The sequence below is a fragment of the Monodelphis domestica genome, chromosome 4 (genome assembly GCF_027887165.1).
Source record: "Monodelphis domestica isolate mMonDom1 chromosome 4, mMonDom1.pri, whole genome shotgun sequence".
NCBI classification, from domain to species: Eukaryota; Metazoa; Chordata; class Mammalia; order Didelphimorphia; family Didelphidae; genus Monodelphis; species Monodelphis domestica.
Genome location: NC_077230.1, coordinates 360,891,114 through 360,915,134, shown reverse-complemented (window position 1 = coordinate 360,915,134; position 24,021 = coordinate 360,891,114). Strand labels below are relative to the sequence as shown.

Here is a 24,021-nt window from a genome sequence, read left to right as displayed (position 1 = left end):
TTGCCCAAAGGTGGCAAATTTAAAGGGCACTGACAGCACATGTACATTCATTCCTTTAGCAGCATAGAAATAACAGAACTTAGAACCTAGTTAATAGTACTAATTAAATTAGGAAATAGATGGATAGACTAGAGTGAGCTTTTCTTTGCCTTATATTCTCTCTCCCCTCTGCAGTGCTTGATCTTGCCCTATACTACCTCTTGACTATCCAACCTCAACTGAAGGTGTGCTCCATGCTCCTTATCCTGGACATAGTTTATGGTACTTGTCTTGGGCACAAGTATTTCTACTTATGATTCCACCTAGTAGACTAGTTTGTCTGAAACAGGGAGTATGGGAAAAAAGAGTAATGCGAAATACATCTGGAAAGGGAGATGAGAATCAGATTATGGAGACTTTTGGATTTTAGTTTAGAGGTATTAGGAAAACACTATAGATTTTCAGCAAGGGAGTGAAATGGCTAGACCTTGTTCTCTGAATGTGAAGTTGACCTCTTTGAGGGGAGGGAGAGACCAATCAGGAAGTTATTACAATAACTTAGGAGGGCATGAATTAAGTAGTGGTCATTTGAGGAGGAGAAGAGGGGGGATCTGAGAGATACAGTGGGGACAGGAGAGAGAAGACTTAGCAACTGGCTTGATATGGAGGATGAAGTGGAGGGAAGAGTCCAGGATGACTCTGAGGATTTGAATCTATGTGATAGGGAAGAATGGTGGTATCTTTGACAGCAATAAGCAAGTTTGGAGGAGTGAAACACAAGGGGGAAAGTAATGAGTTTTGTTTTAGAAATGTTGACTCCAAGATGTTAATGGGATAGATAGGTAGAAATTTTCAGCAGGCAGGAATTCAGGAGAATGATTAGTGTTGAATCCTATGGGATTAGGAGTCATAGAAATGATCATTGGTCCCAGGTTAGCAGAGAGGAACACTCATAATTAGAGGGAAGGATACACAGGATGATACTGTAAAGGACTAGTCAGATGGAGAGGAGGAGAAGTAGGAGAGAGCAATGTCACAGAAGCCAAGGGAGCAGAGAGTATCCAGTTAGAGGAAGTGGATGACAGATCAAGTAGGATAAGGATTTTTAAAATGTCTTCAGATTTAGTAGTTTAAGATTGGCAACCTGGGAGGGAGCAGTTTTGATTGATGCTAGGGTTGGAAGCTAGACTCCATGAAGTTGAAAGGTAAGGAAATGAAGAGGAGATGGGGCACAAAATTTTTTTAGGAGTTTGACTATGAATGGGAGAAGAGATCTAGAATATGGCTTAAGGCTAAAATTAAGAGTTTTTTTTTTTTCAAAAACAAGGGAGACCTGGGCACATTTGTAGTCGTGAGAGTCCAATTGAGATCATCTAAGATATCTCTAGTGGATCCTGTTAGCATTGTTGTATGACATTCTCTGACAGCATCACTCAGAAACACACAAGCTGGAGCAGCTTCACCCCTAAACAGTTGGGGGGATGAGGCCTATTCAGAAGGTATCCAGGAGGTGGAAAAAAATACTCAGTTTCTAGTTTCCAAGACACTCTAGGGTCTTTGGCACTCTGAGAGGAGGGATGCCTGATGGTAATATCCTCTGATATCTCTGATATCTTGAAGTTTGGGGGTCTTTGATGGTTCTCTATCATATATTTTCTTTTTCTATACAGGTGGACTGCAGTATACACCAGTGAAAATATAACTTTTATTTTTCTTTGCATGCTTTCTATTATGTCAGTTCCCTCTGAGCCCTCATTTTTTTCACATGAATATTCCTTTTTAATACATAATGCTACTCTGCTCTCTCCAAAGGTTACCTCTTCTGTTTTTTTTTTTTAATGAGGTGTCCTTTTCTGGAACCATATTACAGTCATAGATTTTATCCTACCAAGTCTCTACTTCCCATTCTCTCATGCCCCAGTTAAGAAAAGCTAAACCCATATTATACACATGTACAGCCAAGGAAAACAGATTCCCTCATTAACCATGTCCAAAAATTATGAATCAGTTTGTCTTCTGAGTCCATCACCTCTCTGTAGGAAGTGGGTAGCAATTATGAAGTCAGAGTTATCCTTTTACATTAGAATTTCAAGTGCATCTTATTTGTTACTCATATTTTGTCCATCTGTCCATCTGAGACTGTTTCATAACTTGTTCTTTTTTTGAATTTTGTCTCTTGTGAATGTTGGAACATCCCTCTTGTTAGTTTTCTTCCTACGTTGTAGTTAATCTCCATAGCATCTAGCTTGGTAGATATTTACAGGAAATTTTTTCCTTTTTCAGAAGGAAAATTTGGTCAAAATTTATATTCTAAAATTTATTTTTCATAAATTATTTATTATATTATATATAAATATATAAAAATAAATATGTTTACAAACTTAGCAAGCATCAACAGATATGAATATTTCTATATTCAAAGAAGAACAAAAAAGAGGATTCTATATGAAACCATGAATCTTTGTCATCTAGAATTCATTTTTTAAAAGTATACATTTAATTTAACATGGTAGCAACAACACTGCCCTGATTGTCTGTGTCCCCTTCTGAACTTCCTTCTGTACTCTTCAGTGTATTTTAAAAATGATTCATTGATGCTCTTTTCTTTCTTCTCTCTTTTTTGGCATCACTATCACTCCTCCCTCTCCCCCATCACTCTTTCCCTTTTGATCAAATTTGCAAGGCTCCAAGCAAAAACATTTTTACCAGTCATTGTTAGGTGCCAAAAGCCTGCATTTTAAGTTGGAATTCAGAAATCCAAATCCCTGGCCAAAAGCCTGTATTTTAAGCTGTAGTCCAGAAATCTAAATCCCTTTCCCAGACACTATCTTCTTAACCAACTGTTCATTTTCCAAATCTGTCTTTTTCTTCTGAAGTTCTTGCCTTTGATCAGCAGCAGTGATGAGAATACAACACCTGTGCCTCTAAGGTCTTTAGTTTATTTATTTATTTTTTTGCCCAGGACTTAATAATCCTCAGAAATTCTTTTTCGGTTCCTTCTGGCAGTATCATCTGTGTCCACATCAGTCACCAGAAGTGCATCATAGTCATCTGCTCTCATCAGTGTTGGGAATTTCTTTGTTGTGTCCTGAGTTCATGTTTCAGGAGGACAGCAGACATTGCTACTGTTCATGTCAGTTAAACATTTTTCTTTATCTGGGAATCACTAATCAATCACCACTATTTGTCTCTTCCCCTAATTGTTACTGGGTATGTTCTTTCTTGATAGTACCTATAGATGCACATCATTATCCTTTGAAGTATAAATAGTTACTACTTTATCATAAGGTCATATCTTCCTACATAGGAAGTATCTATTTATTAATTAACCTCAAGCATCTGGCAATCCTTATCCCTTTCTCCTTTTCCTCTGTGTCATATTCTTCCATACACCAGCCTCCTAAAAAAGATAACGGTTTCTTCAAACACTTTCTCTTTTTCACTTTTTGACTTGAATTTCTTCTTTTACTTTTCTAAAGGGACATTACATTCTCTTTTGATTTTCTCTTTAATAATATGGAGAATGGAAAATAATTCCCAGCTCCTTTATCTTTCAGGAGAGCAATCAGCCTGTACTTTGAGCAGGAATAGCAGTCATATTATACTTTTTTTTAAGAAGGGAATTGGAAGTTACTGGATATATTGAGCACTAGACAACACAAAAAAGTGGAAATGGTTAAGTCCTGTAAAAAATGACTAACTGCAGGCATCCTTTCTCAGTGGTTAGAACTGAGGTTAAAGTAAACACAAAATTAGAAGCTAAAGACCAAAGGACATTGAAAGGGTCATAGGAGCTTGACCTCTAATAGACTTGTTTAAACAAGTTATTGATTCCAAAAAAATGGGAAAGAGATAAAAGAAAAGACATTGACTATCACTATTTTAAAGAGAAATTTTATCACTAAAGAAATACTGATGAAGGGGTTAGAAGAATCCAGAAATTGTCTCTGCCAACAAGTACCTGTTTTCCTTTCTAGGAAGAGTGACATAGCAGCCAAGAAAACACCAATTTAGAATTTAAACTCATTTTCAAAACTTCACAGAGGAGGAAAATGGAAAGTTATGAATAACATTCCTCATAAGAGGAAAGTGAAAAGCTGAGGGAACTGAGTTAGGTTATCTAGAGTACATTTTTAGATGAAACCAGGAGAACAACAGAAAGACACAAAGTATGATGGATCTGTTTTTTTTTTTTTTTTGTGGACATCTATTTTCATAGTGGAACTACCGCTTTTAGATTCTTCTGTCTCTAGTAAGGGATGTAAGGGACTGGAATGTCACTAGAATAAAAGAAAGACCAATATTATAATATATATATATTATATATGTATATTTATTTTAAACATTCTTTTATTTTAAAATTTTGAGTTCCAAATTATCTTCCTTTCCCCATCCCTCCTCTCCCCACTGCAAAGAAAGCAACGCCAATTACACATTTGGAACCATGTAAAACAAATTTCCATATTAGCCTCATTAAAAAAAACTGAGAAAAGTAGAGAAAAACATACTTTGATTTACACTCAGAGTTCATCAGTTCTCTTCTGGAAGTAGATATTCTTCCATCTTGAATCCTTTGAATTTTCTTAGATAATTAAATGAAAGTTCATTTTGAATGGGTGTACTATTCAGTATTTAAGAGTTGTTACATGAAAGAGGGAATAGACTCATTTTGCTTAGCCGTAGAGGGTATATAATAAGGACAAGTAGGGGGAAGGTAAATTTTGGATCAATAAGGAGATGAAGTTTTTAACAATCAGAGGGACCTTGGGGGGTAGTAAATTTACTATCACCAGGAAAGCATTGAGCAGAAGCTAGATGGCCATTTTTTTTGAGCAGAAGTTAGATGGCCATTTGTTCGGGATGTTGTAGCTAATATTCCTATTAAGGTCTGAGTTGGACAAGATAGCCTGAAGGTCCCTTCAAACTCTGAGAATGTATGACTCTATGAAGACAAGAAGAGTGGATCTGAACAAATACTTAGAAAGGAGAAACTCATGCTTGAAGGGACAATTTTAAAGGTAGTTGGAGAGCCATTCTTTAGATTTCTCAAAGAAGGGACTATTCCAAAAGGATGGGAATAATCACTGAGGATACCATTTTTTAAAAAGACAACTGAGATGACAACCACTATTGACCTACATTGTGCTTTCCTTATTGCCATGAGATTCTTAGAGGTGTGATCTTATGGATCCTATCAATCTACACGATTTTTATGAGATTAGTTTATGTCTATATGAAAACATAACCTTTGATTAAAACATGAGAAATGGAGAGTTATGTTCAGTTGTTTTCTCCAACAGAACATATCTTTATGATCACACAACTAGATGAGAAATATAGAAAATAGGACCTTACTTACTGTATTTAGAAAGAAATCCAACTCATTAAACAAAATGAAATATACGTTAGGTACTTAAAATTGGCAATTGGGTGGTGCTAGACTTGGAGTCAGGAAGACCTGCATTTAAATCCCGTCTTAGACATTTACTAGCTGTGTGATCCTAGGAAAATCACTTCCCTTCTGTTTGAGCCTCAATACCCTCTTTTGTAAAGTGGAGCTAATAATAGCACTTATCTCAAAGGGTTGCTGTGAACATCAAATGAAAGAGTGTATGTAAAAGTGTTTGCACATCTTAAAGTGCTATGTAAATGCTTACTATTAATATTATCAGACAAGACGATATGACAGGTATATGTCTATGACATTGTTATATATATATAATGCTAATTCTAAACTGATAATTGGTATAAAGATAATAGAATCCCAGAGTTAGAAGAGATCTCAGGGGTCATCTACTCCAATTTCTTTCTCATGTAAAGATCCACGACTTTTTGGAAAATGGTCATTTGGCTTCTGCTTGAAGATATCCATTGATGAAGGAACTCACTACTTCCCAAGGCAGTTTATTCATTGATGTACAATGAAATATAAGCAGATTCCTCCTTATAATGAGCTGTAGGCTTCTTCTTAGCACTGGTCTTAGTTGTGCCTTCTAGAGCTAAACCTAACAAGTGTAATACTTCCTCTACATTGAATAAGTCCAAGTAGAAAGCCTTGTGGCACTCTTATTAGTAATTAAAATAGATTCATTAATTGATATTCTTTAGAACTAGTCATTCAATGAGTTCTGAATTCATCCAGCTCTACAGTGATCTGGCCCACATTTCACCTACAAAGATAGTAAAATGTCTTAGAGACATCCAGCTGTACTTTATACCATATTAAATATAATTCCCTTGATATACTTCACTATCAAAAAAAGGAAACAAGCTTAGTCTGGTGTGACTTGTGTTTTCATCATCAGAATTCTGTTTTTGAGATTTTCCCTTTCTTCATGATTGATCTTCCTTTTTAGAGACTGAGGCTGAACTCTTAAAAAAATTCCATATTGTTCATTTTTGTAAGTGAGTAATCTTATAAAACCAAAATTCCCAAATATAAACAATTGAAAAGACATAGGCTTTCCTCTGCATTCTGACTCCAACAGTTCTTTCTCTGGAGGTGGATAGAATTCTTTGTAATAAGCCCCTTAGAATTATCCTGGATCATTGTATTGCCAATAATAGCCAAGTCTATTGTTGCTGATCATTCCACAATATTGCTGTTACTATGTTCAATGTTTTCCTGGTTCTGCCCATTTCAGTCTGTATCAGTTCATGTAGGTCTTTCTAGCTCTTTATGAAATCATGTTCCATCATTCCTTATACCTTCCATCACCATCATATACCATAATTTTTTAGCCATTTCTGATTTGATGAGATTGAACTCATAAAATATCTTTTCTCCTAAAGTCTAGTGTGGCCATTGGACTTTGTTCCCCTTATTTTTCATGATCTCTAAGATGGAGTGGCCACTTTATCCCAAAATTGCATTTGTTTTCTCTTCTATAACCCATGTGTCTTTTTTGGTCATGGTTCCTTTATCATCTCTCCTGTCTTCTGAAGGATCAAATTATTATCACATTAATAAAATGATTTATTAGATGCTCTGATTTTGTTCTTTTACATGGATATATTTACTTTGGAAGATATAATCACAAACATAAACTTCACTGCCTCCTTCCTCAACATGTGGGAGGCATAATCTTTCACCTCCCACCCCATCTTTGTACCACCTCAGGGGAAGAAGATTAGGTTCATAGTTTAGCTCATTTCCTTTTGCGTTTATACTCATTTTTAAGAACTAAATCCTTCTGCTACTTGAGACCCAAGCATTCTGGCTTCTTAGGGCTTCCATTGTGGGCTGGCTGGCTATCTCATCCTTCTTAGAGTTCTGGCTCCAAGGTCACTATGGCTACAACTTACAGGTCTGGTGGGGATCATCTCTGATGCCTGAAACTGGGAAGGATGAATGACAGAATAGAAACATATACCTACCCCCTACCCCCCCACTAATTTCTTGGAGATGGGGTAAAAGAGAGAGAGCAAAGGGGCAGCTAGTGGATAGAATGCTAGATCTGGAGCTGGGAACATCTGGGTTCAAATCTGGTTTAAGACTCTTTCTTACTATATGATCCTAGGCAAGTCACTTAATCCCAATTGCTCACTATTGATTATAAGATGGAAAGTAAAGGCTTAAAAAAAAGAGCAAGAGCAGGGGAAGGAAGAGCTTCCCCTCTCACCAGTTCAGTTCATGGTGTCCGTGCTCTGAGTGAACTGTGATCTTCACCTTTTAGACACAGTAGACAAGAGTGGCTCAAAAGAGCAATGGCTGCTTTGCTATTAATTGTAGATTTCCATTTGAAGTTTCCCATCACCATTATATCCTACCTCTCTGTGTCTCTCATAGATTTGTGATCATCCATTTCCTCTATCTGGCTGGGTGAATGATCCCACAATATTGCTTCTGTTTTCCTTCCTTTGAGTCTTACCTGAATGCTCTCCAGTCTCTTGATTTTGGTTTGTAAATTCCCACATAGGAGCAATTTATCTGAAATATCGTGCTATTTTACCACAAATTCCTCCATTTCCTCCCCTTTTTGAACAAAATTTACTCTTCATTGCCACATTCAATGAGTTGCATTTTATCAAATCTCAGTGATAAACTATGTTAGTCCTATTTTCCTTCTTGCATGAAGATCCCTAATTTACCAGATATTGTCGTAACTGAGGTCCTCTATTTCCTGGGAATTAAGGGACACCTCTACTGCTGTTCTTCTTGAATTATGCCTACTTTCTCTATAGTGTCTAGATTAGCAGTTGAATGTGGGCAGCTTCTTTTTCCTCCTCCTCCTCAATTTTCAGTTTAAAGCTTTCTTGACTAGATCAGCAAATATCCAGGCAAATATATCCCTCCCAATCCTCATTAGCTGTACTCCATCTGTGGCCAAGAGCCCATCATTCCTGTATATTAAGCCATAGTCCAGATGGGTGTGAGTTGGTGGGGAGCAGTAGAGAAGCAGGAGACACCCTCTCTGGGCTGAGTTCCACTGTTTAAGTGCTCAACTTCCTTAGTTACTTTCTTGGACAAACTCTCTTTTAGAAGATGAAGGGAGCCATGCAGTTGTAGGTAGGGATGGGACTCAGTGAGACCTAGAAACCCCCTTCTTTTGGTTTGGATACTTCTGGGAGAATTCCAACTCAACAAAGTTATCATCCCTTCTTTCTGCCAGTGATTTTTGGCCTTAGCTTCCTAGGATAATTAAGGGTCCTATTCTCCCCTTTCTCCCAATTGCTTGTGCTCCCTTCCTTTACAAAGCCTGGGGAGAAAGAGAGTCCCTAGGAATATTTTTCAGTTCAATTCCTCTCAGATCCTCATTGATTCATTCTGTGAAGCTGCTTCCTCTTTCTCCCTTGCCCTCATTCTCAATTAGAAACAGCTGAGGCTTTAGAACCAAGCATTCAGACATACTGGCCCAACGAGACCAGTCTGGGGCAGGTTCTTATCAGAACTGTGACTTTTGCAAACACAATAATACAAACAATTACTGACATTCTAAAAGGGCTTAAAGTTTCCAAATCATATTACATACAATAATGTACAGAATTTGAAGCTTAAACAAACCTATGAATTAGGTAATACAGGCATTATTATTTCCATTTAGCAGATGAGCAAACAAGTGTAGAAATGATCATGATCATATGGGGATTTGAACTTGTCTATATTCAATACTTATCATGCTGCCTTGAATTGACCCAGACCAAGCCTAATGCCCTCCTACTGTCCCACATAAATCAGTGAGGCTGCCATCTGCATTTTCCATTCTCTTAGGGTCAGGGGAACCAAGTTCTGCCCTCCTTTGGCTGGAAAGATCTGAGTCACTGACCCCAAGAGAAACACATACTGGTAAAAAAAGGGGGAAACAGGGCCAATTGTAAAATACTGCAGAGCCAGAGTACTTCATGGTATGGGTCCTACATGAATCTCCTTAATCTCTCCACATGTAGGGTGACCACGTTGCATTAATTCTCCCAGGAAGGCTGAGGGAACAGCCAATCCACTCACCAGCGCCATAAAAGTTCTCAGTGCTAGCTTACAGTGTCAGGATTTCTGTTCTTAGAAGAGGGTGATGACTAACTATAACCATAGCTACAGCTGGGCCCTATGAGTGATTGTTTATGGCTGACTGGATTTTCACTTTGGGACCATTGGGACTTCTCTGAACCAAAGCTGCATAGCAATCATCAGCTATGCAGACTTCACTGTGAGTGGCACGTTCTTTCCCTCCTCCATCCTCCCATTCATCCATCCATTCATCTATCCAACTAGGAGTCCATCCATCCTTTTAAGAAGTCTTTACTAAGGCCCAGAAGGTCCTCAGGCCTAGCCTGGGCCATTCTATGGGGGACAAAGAAGTATAAAATCCAGACCCTGCCTTCATGGAACTCAAAGCCACGTGGGGTGACACGAATCAGCAAGACAGAGCTCAGTAAAAGGGAAGGCTCCAGCTGTGTGACACAGACAATCCAGACAGTGGGAGTCTGTGGAGGGAGACATCGCAGAAGGCTAATGTAATTAGGAAAGCCTTGAGTTGAGATCTGAAGGATGGTAGGCTATGGATAATCATACAGGGCTTGGTTGGGCATTTCAGCAGGTGAATGGATAAAGGGAGGTTCGTAATGAGCAGTGTTAAAGGCAGAAAAACACCAGATATGTCTAGGGATTAGTGAGTCATCCAATTTGGCTGGAACACAGAGCACAGGGGGTGAAATAAGGTTGGAGCCTTATGGTGGAAGGCCTCGAATGCCAGGATAAGGAGTTTGTATTTTATTGTTGAGGGGCAGCTAGGTGACACATCAGATAGAGAAGCGGGCTTGGAGTTAGGAAGACTCATCTTCTTGAATTCAAATCTGACTTCAGACATTTAATAGCGGTGTGCCCCTGGGTACATCATGCAATCTTGGCTGCCTCAGTTTCCTCATTTGTAAAATAAGTCGGAGAAAGAAATGGCAGACCACCCAGTATTTTTGCCAACAAAACCCTAAATGGGGTCATGAATTGTCAGAAATGACTGAATGATAACATGACTTTATCTCAAGCAATAGGAAGCCAGAAGTGTTGGGGTGATATGGTCAGACTTCTACCTTAGGAGGATTAAAGGAAGAATCAACAGGGTTTGTCATATGAGTATAATGGAGATGATGCAGGAGGGATGAAGGATGAGTCGAAGGTCAGGAACTTGATCCCTGACCCTGAGACTAGGCAGAGTCAGGGAGCACTGAGGAGATTCTGGTCAGTGAGGAGACGTGGCGGGGGCGGTTAGACAGGCTTAGGAAGGAACCGAGAAGAGAGGAGGCAGGGTAAGGAGAAGACAAACTGACCACTGAGGAGTCCTGGGAAAGGACAAGGGAACATTAAAAAGGGGGCAGGTTAAGGGGTTGTTGGGATAAGAGCAGTCTGAGGGAATGATCAGGGAAAGTGGGGTGATGAGAGTAAGGGGGAAACTCAGAAGGGTGGGAGTGGGGCTCAGGTATCGATGGAGAGATGGCCACACTTCCTTGGAGTTTTTTCCCTAGGTGCAGCTGATACTACTCCTTTGATTTTTGCAGGTACCCCATGATGAATGGGGGGGTTATCCAACGGGGGGTAAGGATGGGGAAATCCCGTGTCGAAGGATGCGAAGTGGTAGCTACATCAAGGCCATGGGTGATGAGGACAGCGGTGACTCAGATGGCAGCCCCAAGATGTCTCCAAAGGGAGCTGCCCGCCGCTATGCCTATCGCCGTTCCTCCAGTGTGGATCAGGCTCGAATCAAGTAAGGAGGTGGCCAACAAGGGATTGGGGGTTGGCAAGGAGACAGCCCAGGCCCCTCTGGGGACTCTCAGTCCAGTGGTCTGTATGTAGGGTCTCTCTCTGGTTCTTTACTGTGGGCTTTACCCTGGGGTTGCCTCTCTAGGATCTCTAGATCAAGTTTCCCTTTGTAGAGTCTCTTTTGGGACCCTCCTTCCAACCCCATTCTGACTCCTGTGTCTATACCCATCCCAGCTGCTGTGTGCCACCCCGGATTCACCCCCGGACTGGGGCCCCTGGCTATGGCCGCTCCCTCACCACAGGACAGGTGAGTTATCGGGACTCTCCTGCAATAGACGAGGGAAGGAGGGAGAAGCAGCTTCCATCTTGGTAGGCAGTAAGAGTCAGGTTGGCGCTGGGGGAAAACCAGGCTTCTCCTGGGGTCCTTGCCATTTCACCCTGCTGCTCCCTTTTTGGATTCATCCCTTGCAAACAGAAACAGAATTTAAGATTGTTCCCTGGCCATTAAAGGACAGTCAAACTGAATGTCTACAAAGGCCTGTGGAATTCTTGAGGGGTACAGACTTCCCTTGCCAAGGGTCCTGAGAATCTGATCAAAAGGTGCCCTCCTCCCCAAAGCTGAATGTTTGTTCCTGAATGTTGGGACGTGCTCCCATCTGACCGCCAGACCGGCCCCAGTGTACAAACGACACCTGTTATCTCCTATCTGGGAGCCGTGCCCAGGCCAAATGACAAATGCCTCTATTTGTTCCCGAGAAGCTTTGGGCCCATCACCATCTGAGGCTGAGCTCCCCAGGCCAGGATTGAGCCACATTCATCCAGGTCCACCTGCTGCCCCCTTGTTCCTGGCATCGGCTCCCTATGATTCTTCTGCTCCTTCCTCTTTATCCCTCTAAAAATATTACAGGGTTATATTTGGAAAACAGCTAGCATTTATGAAGCATCTATTGTTTGCAAGTCACTGAGCTAAGGGGCTGGGGGTGACACAATAGAGTGATTGAAATAGGATATGGATCCTGCTCTCAGGCAACTTAAAGTCTGCCAGGAAAATAAGACAGACAGACATCATATAACATGGCAATTTAATTATGGAGGGACAAACAAAATGCTATGTAAGATGTATCAGCAGGGCATCTAGATGGCTCGGTGGACTGAGAGCCAGGACTAGAAATGAGAGGTCTTGGGTTAAAATCTGGCCCCAGAAATTTCCCAGCTGTGTGACCCTGGGCAAGTCACTTAACCCCCATTGCCTAGCCCTTACCACTCTTCTGCCTTGGAACCAATACACAGTATTGATTCTAAAATAGAAGGTGAAAGTTTAATGAGAAAAAAAGATCCATGGGGAATGGATGGGAAGGTTCTTACTGAGAGGAAATCAAGAAGGCTTCATGGAGGAAACAGCATTTGAGATGGATTTTCAAGGATTAGCAGGAATTCAATGTAGATGAGGAGTAGAAGAGAAGGCACTCTGGGCTTAGGGAACAGCAGGAGCATGGGCATGGAGATGAGAGATCCCATTGTATATTTTCAGGGAGGGATAGAAAGTAGTCCACATTGACTGAGGCACATGGTATGGGGAGGGAAATAAGACTTTATTTTTTTAAATTGAAAATTTTTATTTAATTAATTAATTTAGAATTTTTTCATGGGTACATGATTCATGTTCTTTCCCTCTCCTTCTTCCCCTGCCCCCCCTCCCAATAGCTGGTGTGTAATTCCACTGGGTTTTTTTTACATGTGTCATTGATCAAGACCTATTTCTGTATTATTGATAATTGCACTAGGGTGATCATTTAAAGTCTACCTACCCAATCATATCCCCATCGACCCATGTGATCAAGCAGTTGTTTTTCTTCTGTTTCTATTCCCACAGTTCTTTCTCATAAGTCCCTCAGAATTGTTCTGGATCATTGCATTGCTGCTAGTAGAGAAATCCATTACATTTGATTGTACCACAGTGTATCAGTATCTGTGTATAATGTTCTCCTGGTTCTGCTCCTCTCACTCTGCATAAATTCCTGGAGGTTGTTCCAGTTCACATGGAATCCCTCCAGTTCATTATTCCTTTGAGCACAATAGTATTCCATCACCAACAGATACCATAATTTGTTCAGCCATTCCCCAATTGAAGGGCATCCCCTCATTTTCCAATTTTTTTGCCACCACAAAGAGTGCAGCTATGAATATTTTTGTACAAGTCTTGGAAATGAGACTTTAAAGGAAAGATGGGGCCAGGTTTTGGAGAGCTTTGGATATCAGTGAGCAGTTTATATTTCAGTTATCAGGCAAAAGGGAACCACAGATTGTTCATGGTGGGGGCAATCAGATCATTGAATAAGGAAGATTTTTAATATCAGTATGAAGGATGGATTGGATTGGGAAATCAGTAGAGATGAGGGGACCCATTAGGAAACTGTTGAGATAGTCTGGATAAGGGGCAAGGAAGCCCCATCCTAGGGACCTTCTAGTCCCCCACCAAAACAGCCAGAAAATCATTCTGAAGGGAGTGCTAAGACCTGCCCCTATTATCTCTCCCTGTCAAATTAGTCTTGTTTTTTTCATGATTAGAGATTCATTTCTTTGTGTTTTAAGAATAAGGTTCATCTTTAAAGTCCCCTCTGAAGGATATCATGTCAAGGAACGGCATCAGCTATTCAGAATCCAGTGTGAATTTTTGTTCTGATGATCAGCAAGCTTAGAACAGGGCAGGAATTTATATATTGATTAAAACTTTTTAATTTAATTAATTAATTTAGGATATTTTCCCATGGTTACATGATTCATGTTCTTTCCCTTCTCTTCTCTCTCCCCTTCTGTAGCTGACATGCAATTCCACTGGGTTTTACATGTCATTGATCAAGACCTATTTCCATGTTGTTGATGTTTGCACTAGGGTGATGGTTTAGAGTCTACATCCCCAGTCATATACCCATTGACCCATGTGATCAAGCAGTTGTTTTTCTTCTGTGTTTCTACTTCAGGGCAGGAGTTTAGAGGGGACATTGGGGTCCTGGGAGGTATGTGGAAGGAGAAGTGTGATGATATTGATTGTCTGGTTGAGGCAAAGACACTCTTCAAGGGAAGGCTGAGGGGTTGGAGGCTTGACGTGGGCCAGCCTTGGGTACAGGGATGGGGAGAAACTCATCCTCTTAATGGAAACCCCCAATGATTTCCTCTAACCTGACTGGAGGAGAGGGGTACAGATGGATATACAACTTGTGCAGCCCGTGAATGTGAACATGTTTAGGATTTCCTGTTGCCGTCCTTAGGACTGTTGGGGTAAGGGCTGCTCAGGACGCTCCTCCCTGAACCATGCCCCTCTCCTCTCCCTCCACAGCTCAGTGAGGAGCTAAGCCAGCAGTTTGAGGCCGTGTGTGGGTCAGTGTTTGGGGAGCCAGAGTCCCAGGCAGTGGATGCCCTGGACCTACCCGGCTGCTTCCGTATGAGGAGCCACAGCTACCTCCGGGCCATCCAGGCCGGTTGCTCACAGGATGATGACTGCTTGCCCCTCCTCACTGCCCCCATGGGAGCAGGGCCAAGCAGTGTCCTGAAGACCAGCACCTGTAAGTACTGCCTCCCCTACTTGGCTGACCTCGGGGAGAAACCCTGGGCTGGAAGCCAGGACACCTGGAATCTAGACTTAGCTCTTGTCCCCCATAGACTGGGTAGTCATGGACAAGTCATTTCTCTCTGGGCCTTGGTTTCAACAGGTGCAACATGGAAAATAGCATCAGTGTTCCTCTTGCTTCCCAGGAGGACTCTGGAGTTCAAGACCATGTATGAACACGTATCTGTGTCTTGGACACAAGCTATTGAGCCAGGGTGGCGATTACTCATCTGTAGGGCTGGCCAGCTCTTGTTTTCTGCCTGTGGAGGCTGTAGACTTCTTGGAATACAGCCCCCTCCCCTGCCACCTGTACCTGCTGGAGTCAGAGCTGCCAGTCCCGTCTCCGTTACTTCCTCAGTAGTGTGACCGTGGGCAGTGCTCTTCCCTTCTTTGAGAAGGATTTTCCCATTGGCCCAATGAAGATAATAGACTGTCCTGCCCACTTCTCCTTCCCCCTCTCCTGTCAGGCAGTTGTGAAGACTGAGTGAGAGAATGGGTAGAAAACATCACCATGGAATGGGGACCACAGTTATTACCACGCTGCCCAGTGGTGTCTGCACTTCGGTGGCCATTTGCCTTGTGTTTCATCATCCACCATGAGTGTTTTTACATGGGGTTGGATGTGTGCTTTGGCCAAGTAACAACGGTGTGTCCATAATCTCACGTTTCCCTCATTTTTCTTGCCACAGCCTTTAATTTCAGAAAAGCTCCACCACCCATCCCTCCAGGACGACAGACTCCACCACGCATTTCCATCACAGCCCAGAGCAGTACCGATTCTGCCCATGAGAGCTACCCACCCCCCGAGGGCCCCGCCTGGGCTCCTGAGCCCACTCGGCGCTGCAGCTCGGCTGATGGCTTGGACGGCCCCACCACAGGGACCCGGACCCTTGAGCTGGCACCAGTCCCAGCTCGGGCTAGTCCCAAACCCCCTACCCTCATCATCAAGACCATCCCTGGGAGGGAAGAGCTTCGTAGCTTGGCCAGGCAGCGCAAGTGGAGGCCTTCCATTGGGGTACAGGTAGGAGGGAATGAATATAAGATGGGAGGGCCAACTGAATTCATTTTATTTTGGATTCTTTCTCTTTCAGGGTACAATACAAAGAGTTCTCTGGTGTTTAAAGCCCTTTTCAGTTTGGCTTGGCTACCCTTCCATGACTTGACATTATTTTTCTTCATGCACTCTATGTTTGAGCCAAATGAACCAACTTTCTCTTCTTCAAAGTTGACATTCAATCTCCTACCACTAGGCCTATGAATATAGACTCGTCCTCATATCTGGAATTCACTCCCTCTTCTTCACTTCTCAGAATCCTTAGCTTCCTTCAGGGCTTAGCTTAGGTATTACACCCATGGGAGGCCTTTCTTGATCTCCCTCGTGAGTGATTTCCCCCTCAATAATTTGTCTTGTATTTTCTTAATTTTGTTCTAAGAATTCTGCCATCAACACTTTGTGTCTTGTTAATAAGTCCTTAAATGTAGCAACTTTAAAGATTGTCTCTTAGTTACATAATTCTCAGACTGAAGCAATTTTTCATAGCCTTCAAAAATAGTGTCATAATTTTTGTATTTTCTTATCTATTTACATATTCTAACTCCCAGCAGAATGTGAGAGTTTTTTTAAGGGCTAAGACTGTTTTTTTTTTCAGTTTTCATATCCTAGCTCAGGCTTTGTACATAGTAGGACTGTAATAAATTCTTTCTGAACTGAACTGACTTAAATTCAGAGTCCTAAAATTCTATCTTGGGATATTGGACCATTAATGGCCAACATAACTTCCGGGCTAAATATCTCTCTTACTGAACTTATATCTTACCTGATGTAGTAGGAAGAATATTAAATTTGTTGACAGATAACCTATATTCAAATTATGGCTTTAAAATGTTCTACAAGTGTGACCTTGAACAAGTCATTTCATCTTTGCAAACCTCAGTTTTCTTGTATGTAAAATGGAATTATTCCCCCAACCTTATAATGCTCTAGAAATGGGACTGGCTGTGGTCTCAGGCCAGCTGATCCATGACACCATCATCTTGCCTTGAGAGCAAATTCATCCTGTCTCAACCGGAAAGTACCTTCCTCAGCTTGAGATGGGTTCCAAAGCCGGAACCTTGGCCTCTTCCTCTCCCACTGGATTCTAGAGCTGGGACTTTTGGTCTCCATAACTGAATTTCAGAGTCAGAAAAGCTCTCTGGGAGGGTATGTAGTCTAACCATTCTCTGAGCAGGAATTTCCTCTATACTGTAACTAAGGAGTGGTTTTCCAGCTTCTGTTTGAATACGAGCCATAATGGGGAACAGAGAGTATCTTTTGAAGTGTCTCATTTCACATTGGCAGCCCAGTGGATAGAGTACCAGGCTTGAGTTCAGATCAAGCCTCAGACACTATCTGTGTGATCCTGGGCAACTCACTTCACACTGTCTGCCTCAGTTTACTCATCTGTAAAATGGAAAACCACTCCAGTATCTTTGCCAAGAAAAACCCAAATAGGGTTATGAAGAGAGTCAGACACAATTGAAACAATGGAACGACACCAACAATAAATTTCACATTGGGATAGCTCTAATCGTTAGGAAGTTTTTTCTATATCTCAAAGCCAAAAGCTGCCTCTAAGCAACTTTCAGCTATTGCTTCTAGTTTGGCTCCTATAGCCAGCAGAGCAAGTCTAATCCCTCTTCCTTGTGATAACCATTCAGATCATTGAAGATAGTCAGTTATTTGTGGTTGACCGCCAGTGAGCTGGTTATAACCAACAAGGGTATTGCAAGATTCAAATGAGATAATGGATGTTAAGCACTTTGCAAACCTTAAAGCATTATATAAATGACAAATATTCTTCTTCTTAGCCTGCAGTCATCAGGCCTGTAATCTGGTGTTGATTTCATTCCCTGGGCCTTCTCCTGCCCTCCTGTTGGGCTTGCAAAATATTTATAGAGCAGTATAGGAGTGTGCTGGTAAATGTTTAACAATCCAGTTTTCTGGAAAAAAAATTACATGAACCCACATGTTTAAGTTTAATTTGTAATATTAATACTTTCTTAAATCTAGTTAATCAACAGAATGAAAAATCAAGCTCTGATTTGTAGCAGTTGTTGATTTCTGAGACAGAAATGCTTACACTGGAAATGCAACAATTGTGTCCCCTAATCTGTTTTTAGAGCTTGGTTCTAGTACATTCTTGGCTATAACCCTCCAACCACACAAAATAACAGTGCTCAGAACTCAACACAGTATTCTAGGTATGGTCTGACTAAAGAAGAGTATAGAGAGATTGTCACCATCCTTGATCTCTACGTTGGGCCTCTTTTAATGCTCTCAGCTTTTTTGGCCACTATGTCTTACTATTGATTTATTTTGAGGTTACATGCCCCCAAATCTTAATTTTTTTTCAGAAGAATTGCTACCTGACCACACCTTTCCCATATTTTGTCTGTGAAATTGATTATTTGAACCTGTGTGAAACCTTACATTTTTTTCTCCTGTTAAATCTTTTTATTTTTTTAGATTTGCCTTTGGACCATTTGGGTTTCAATTCTGTTTAGCTATCCCTCCCAGTTTCATGTCTCTTGTTTTCAAATTTAATACATGTTTCATCTAGGGCATCTGGGTGGCTCAATGGTTTGAGAGCCAGTCCTAGAGATGGGAGGTTCTAGGTTCAAATATGGCCTTAGACACTTCCTAGCTGTGTGATCCTGGGCAAATCACTTAACCACAATTGCCTAGCCCTAACCACTCTACTGCCTTGGAACCAATACTTAGTATTTAGTATTAGTTTAAAAAAACATATCATCTGTGCTGGTAATTTATAAAAACAAATAATGGACCCAAGAACAGAAACTTAGGGTACTCCATTAGAAACCTGTGTCCAGGGAGACATTACCATTTAATATCATTTAATCCATTTCAAATCTGCCACACTGTAAGATCCATTAGCTCACATCTCTCCATCTCATCCATAAAGCTATTATGAGATTTTGTCACATATTCTCTTCTACTAATATTCTATTTAGCCAGAGAGATTCTGGGGGACCAGCCCCCAGCTAGTTGACTGTTCCCTAGGAAACTCTAGCAGCTTACATCCCCAAGGAAAGGGCCTATTGAACAGGGCAGAATTATTACTCTGTTTCTTTTCCTTCTCAGGTAGAGACCATCTCAGATTCTGACACAGAGACAAGGAGCCGGAGAGAATTCCACTCCATTGGGGTACAGGTTGAGGAGGATAAGAGGTGAGTGATTGTGAGAGTCTCCTTACACTTTCTCTTTTTTGTTTTCTTTTTTTTTCTTTTTTTAAAAAATATTTTATTTGATCATTTCCAAGCATTATTCATTAAAGACATAGATCATTTTCTTTTCCTCCCCCCCACCCCCCATAGCTGACGCGTAGATCCACTGGGCATTACATGTGTTCTTGATTTGAACCCATTGCTTTGTTGATAGTATTTGCATTAGAGTGTTCATTTAGAGTCTCTCCTCTGTCATGTCCCCTCAACCGCTGTATTCAGGCAGTTGCTTTTCTACTCCCATAGTTTATCCTTTGCTTATGAATAGTGTTTTTTCTCCTAGATCCCTGCAAATTGTTCAGGGACATTACACCGCCATTAATGGAGAAGTCCATTACGTTCGATTATACCACAGTGTATTAGTCTCTGTGTACAATGTTCTCCTGGTTCTGCTCCTCTCGCTCTGCATTACTTCCTGGAGGTTGTTCCAGTCTCCATGGAACTTCTCCACTTTATTATTCCTTTTAGCACAATAGTATTCCATCACCAACATATACCACAATTTGTTCAGCCATTCCCCAATTGAGGGGCATCCCCTCATTTTCCAATTTTTGGCCACCACAAAGAGCGCAGCTATGAATATTTTTGTACAAGTCTTTTTGTCCATTATCTCTTTGGGGTACGGACCCAGCAGTGCTATGGCTGGATCAAAGGGTAGACATTCTTTTGTCGCCCTTTGGGCATAGTTCCAAATTGCCCTCCAGAATGGTTGGATCAGTTCACAACTCCACTAGCAATGAATTAGTGTCCCTACTTTGCCGCATCCCCTCCAGCATTCATTACTTTTCTTTGCTGTTATGTTAGCCAATCTGCTAGGTGTGAGGTGATACCTCAGAGTTGTTTTGATTTGCATCTCTCTGATTATAAGAGATGTAGAACACTTCTTCATGTGCTTGTTAATAGTTTTGATTTCTTTATCTGAGAACTGCCTATCCATGTCCCTTGCCCATTTATCAATTGGAGAATGGCTTGATTTTTTGTACAGTTGATTTAGCTCTTTATAAATTTGAGTAATTAAACCTTTGTCAGAGGTTTCTATGAAGATTTTTTCCCAGTTTGTTGTTTCCCTTCTGATTTTAGTTACATTTCTTTTTTTGTTTTCTATTCCTGGGAGATCTTCTCAGCTTTTGCAGAGGGAAAGTGTGAGAGATGTAAGGTTGGGGCAAAGGTCTTTGGCTCCTGAGCCTGGAGAAAGAAAGGTTTCTTTCTGACCCATGAAGAGTCTCACTTTTCATCCTTTCCTGTTTTAAGGGAAATTAGACCCTATATGGCAGTGTGAAGTAAGATGCCAATGGCACCAGTGGGCAGGTCATTTAATAAATCAACAGATTTAATTTTAATTTTTATTTATTAAATTTCATTTATTTATTTGTTTATTCATTTATTTATTTATTCTAAACTTAGTAACCATCAGCAAATATATATGACACCAGAAACTGTATTTTTAACAGTTTTAAAAATGAATCAACAGCTTTCTCTGAATGTTTCTTATGTATGCATGTCAAGAGACAAAGAAAATTTAGATATGGTCATTGTCCAGAGCTCACAATTTACTGGCAGGAATTGGGACTGAACCTGGGAAGTACAACCAAGCAATAAACTGTTGTTCTGATCCTAAGGGCCCTTCAGTTCCTGAAAAGGGAGAGATGACTTTGGGCTAGAGAGTCCAGGAAGGTTTCAAGGAAGAGGCGACCTTTGAACTGGGCTTTGAAGGATGCACATATATGTAGGGAAGTAGGTGAAATAGTATGAATTCAAATGTGATCCCCAGATGAGGAAATTGAGATTCTTGGAGGTGGGATAATGAAGTGACTTACCCAGTATCATACATCTAGCAAGCATACAGGATTTCAAACTAGGTCTCCTGACCCTTAGTTCAGGTTCTGCCTTCTATATCACATTGCCATGGAAGGACAATGGCACATTAAAAAAAAACTATGTGGGGATTATTTAGGTTGGAGTTGAGGGGTTTGAAGGTGAGAGAGCTGCAAAAATGGGGACAGTGTATTTGGGACCTTGAATGTCAGGCTAAGAAATTCGAATTCTATCCTGTACGTCGTAAGGAGCTACTTTGTGTGGAGGAGGGACATAGTCAGACAAAGATTATTTGGGAAACTGCATGAAGGATGGAATGGAGAGGAGAGGAATGGGATGAATCAGGGAGACCAATTAGGACCTGGCTCTTACCCTAGTCCAGGCGTGAAGTGATGAAGCCCCATCCTAGAATGGTAGCTGTGGGTGTGGATGAGTTGAACAGGAGAGTTTATTTAGAAGAAAGACTCTTGGCAACAGCTTGGGCACATAGGGTGAGGGAGAAGGAGGGGTCAGAGATGATGCGGAGGTGATGGCGAGGACAGTAGTGCCATGAGATCAGCTACTGTCCCACTCACAGGCTGGCTTGTGTGTGTCCTCCCGTGGCTTGACCCTTCCCCTTGGCCTCTCAACCCCAGCCCTCCCCCGGCTCCCAATTCCATTTCCATTTTAGGATCTAGAGGTTGGTTCCCTTCATCTCTTCCGGTTTTGGGGTGTGGGAGAGAGTTGGGATGCTACGAGGCAGGGATTGGAGACTGAATGCCAGCAGCACATCTCTCCTTAGGTTCTGTGGCCTCCATCCAGGGCTGGTCGCCATGGCGACAGGCTCCCAGGCAGCTGCAAGGGAGGAAGGGAGGGAAGGAGGGAAGGAACAACTGGGTGGGGAGCAGAAGGGAGCCCCAGAGTCTGCCTCCCAAACCATTCTCTTCTACAAGGCAGTCCAGATGGGGCTGGGGAGTGGAGGAGACTCAGAGGAGCCTTCTGTCCCTGCTTTGACCCCCATTCCACACTTGCTTGAGTCTTTGACTTTATGCCTAGTTCACAAGATAACAGAATTTATGACTGGAAAGACCCTTAGAGATAATCTAGCCCAATACCTTCATTTTACAGATGAAGAAACTGAGGCCCAGAGAAGCGGTGACTTGCCCAAGGTCACAACCCTGTTAGCAAGTGGAAGAGCAGTCATTCAAATTTATTTTGTTAGGAAAAGTCCTTCCCAGGTTCTTTTTCAGCCCTTCCAGTAATTGGATTTCATATGATAAAACACTGAGGGTGTACCTAGCCCAATGCTAGGTGCTGCTAGGGCTACGTGAGCCACAGACTATCACTACTGGAAGAGACTTTAAAGAATATGCACCACCTCACCCCATTTTTCAGATAAGAAAAGGAGCTCAGACAGTTTCTATGCTTGCTCATGCTTATGGTTAGTTGGTAGGAGAGCCTAGACAAGAACCAGGCTCCAGCTCTTAGTCTGGGGACCTTCTCGAGGTGCTCTAAGAAGAGAGTTCAACTTGGGTAGCTAAGATTCATGAATTGTAGTGGAAAGAGCCCTAGATTTAGAGTCAGAAGATCTGGGTTCGAATTCCCACTGAGATTTACAGCTTGGATGACTTGGGACAAGTTGCTGAAACTCTTTGGGTCTCAGAACCCTTATTTTTAAAACTACAGAACTCCTACATCTTTTTCAGGCAGACTCCATCTGGCTTTCTTCCCATAGAAAGTCCACATTTCCTTCAACCTTTCCTTGTTCCCTTTGACTGGAGAAAATAAATCCTGGGAAAAGGGAGAAGGACGTCATGAGGGTGTATGAAATTGGGTTTAGGAGATGGGAAATCAAAGGGCAAGGCTGAAGAGGGATGTGGCAGGGCCTGAAAGACACTGGGGTGCAGAGCTGAGAAAGGAGAGGGAAGGGCTTTGGGGAGTGCACAGGAGGGATATGGGAAGGGGGCATGCCCAGGTAAACATGAGGAGATGAAGTAGGGCAGGACCTGAGTGGGGCATAAGATGAGAATGGTCAGACTGAGAAGCAGTCATGGGAAGGAAGAAAGGGGCAAGGCCTGGGAGACCCAGACTAGGTGGCCAGGAGGGAGAGGGGCAGCTCTGCAGATTTGGGAGAGGAGATTTTAGCTGACAAGAGAGCTGAGAGATGACTGACCTGCATCTCCCTGGCCAGGCGAGCCCGGTTCAAGCGTTCCAACAGCGTGACTGCCGGAGTACAGGCAGACCTGGAGCTGGAAGGCCTGGCTGGCTTGGCAACAGTGGCCACAGAGGACAAGGCCCTGCAGTTCGGCCGCTCCTTCCAGCGGCATGCATCTGAACCCCAGCCAGGGCCTCGAGGCCCTGCCTACTCTGTCTTCCGCACCGTCCACACACAGGGCCAGTGGGCTTACCGTGAGGGCTACCCATTGCCATATGAGCCACCTGCCCCAGATGGGCCTCCTGGCTCTGGCCCAGCCCCTGCCCCAACTCCGGCTCCAACTCATGGCCGCCGAGACTCGTGGATGGAGCGTGGCTCCCGTAGCCTCCCCGACTCTGGCCGTGCCTCCCCCTGCCCCAGGGATGGAGAGTGGTTCATCAAGATGCTTCAGGCAGAAGTGGAGAAGATGGAGCACTGGTGCCAGCAGATGGAGCGGGAAGCAGAGGACTATGACCTCCCTGAGGAGAGTAAGTGGGCTGAGGGGATGGCTGCAGTAGGGTTGGAGGGAGGGTCTTATTGGGATCTCATTAGGCAGTGAGGTGGCAGGGTGGATGGTGGATAGAATTCTGGACTTGGAGTCAGGAAGACTTAGGTTCAAATCCAACCTAGCTGTGTGACCCTGGACAAGTCACTTAGCCCTTGTCTCCCTTAGTTTCCCCATCTGTAATATAGGAATAATAGCACCCATCTCCCAGTTCATTGTGAAGATCAAATGAGATACTATTTGTAAAGCATTATATAAATGCCAGCTGCTATTATTTTAATGATATTATAGCCCACTCTCAGTTAATCTTTGAATGAAGACACGTGGCTGCATGGATTAGCCACAGTTCCATTGGCTGGGTTTGGGGAGGTATGGCTCCATCTCTGTCCAGAGGGTTATCCTTTTTTTTATATGTGGCCCATATGACATCACTTTGTATTCCTTTGGCTTGGGCTTGTGAGGCAGAGTAA

General features: G+C 42.3%; 1 protein-coding gene across 2 annotated transcripts in view; it reads left to right on the top strand.

Annotated features, from left to right (window-relative positions):
* DLGAP3 (DLG associated protein 3) overlaps nucleotides 1-24,021 on the top strand; it is an 87,673-nt gene that overhangs the window by 52,375 nt on the left and 11,277 nt on the right. For both annotated transcript variants that reach the window (XM_007492768.3, XM_007492769.2), the window contains exons 4-9: nucleotides 10,969-11,174; nucleotides 11,405-11,477; nucleotides 14,508-14,733; nucleotides 15,467-15,798; nucleotides 18,919-19,004; nucleotides 23,044-23,534. In XM_007492768.3, the coding sequence (XP_007492830.2) occupies nucleotides 10,969-11,174; nucleotides 11,405-11,477; nucleotides 14,508-14,733; nucleotides 15,467-15,798; nucleotides 18,919-19,004; nucleotides 23,044-23,534 (1,414 nt within the window). The remainder of the gene's footprint in view (nucleotides 1-10,968; nucleotides 11,175-11,404; nucleotides 11,478-14,507; nucleotides 14,734-15,466; nucleotides 15,799-18,918; nucleotides 19,005-23,043; nucleotides 23,535-24,021) is intronic.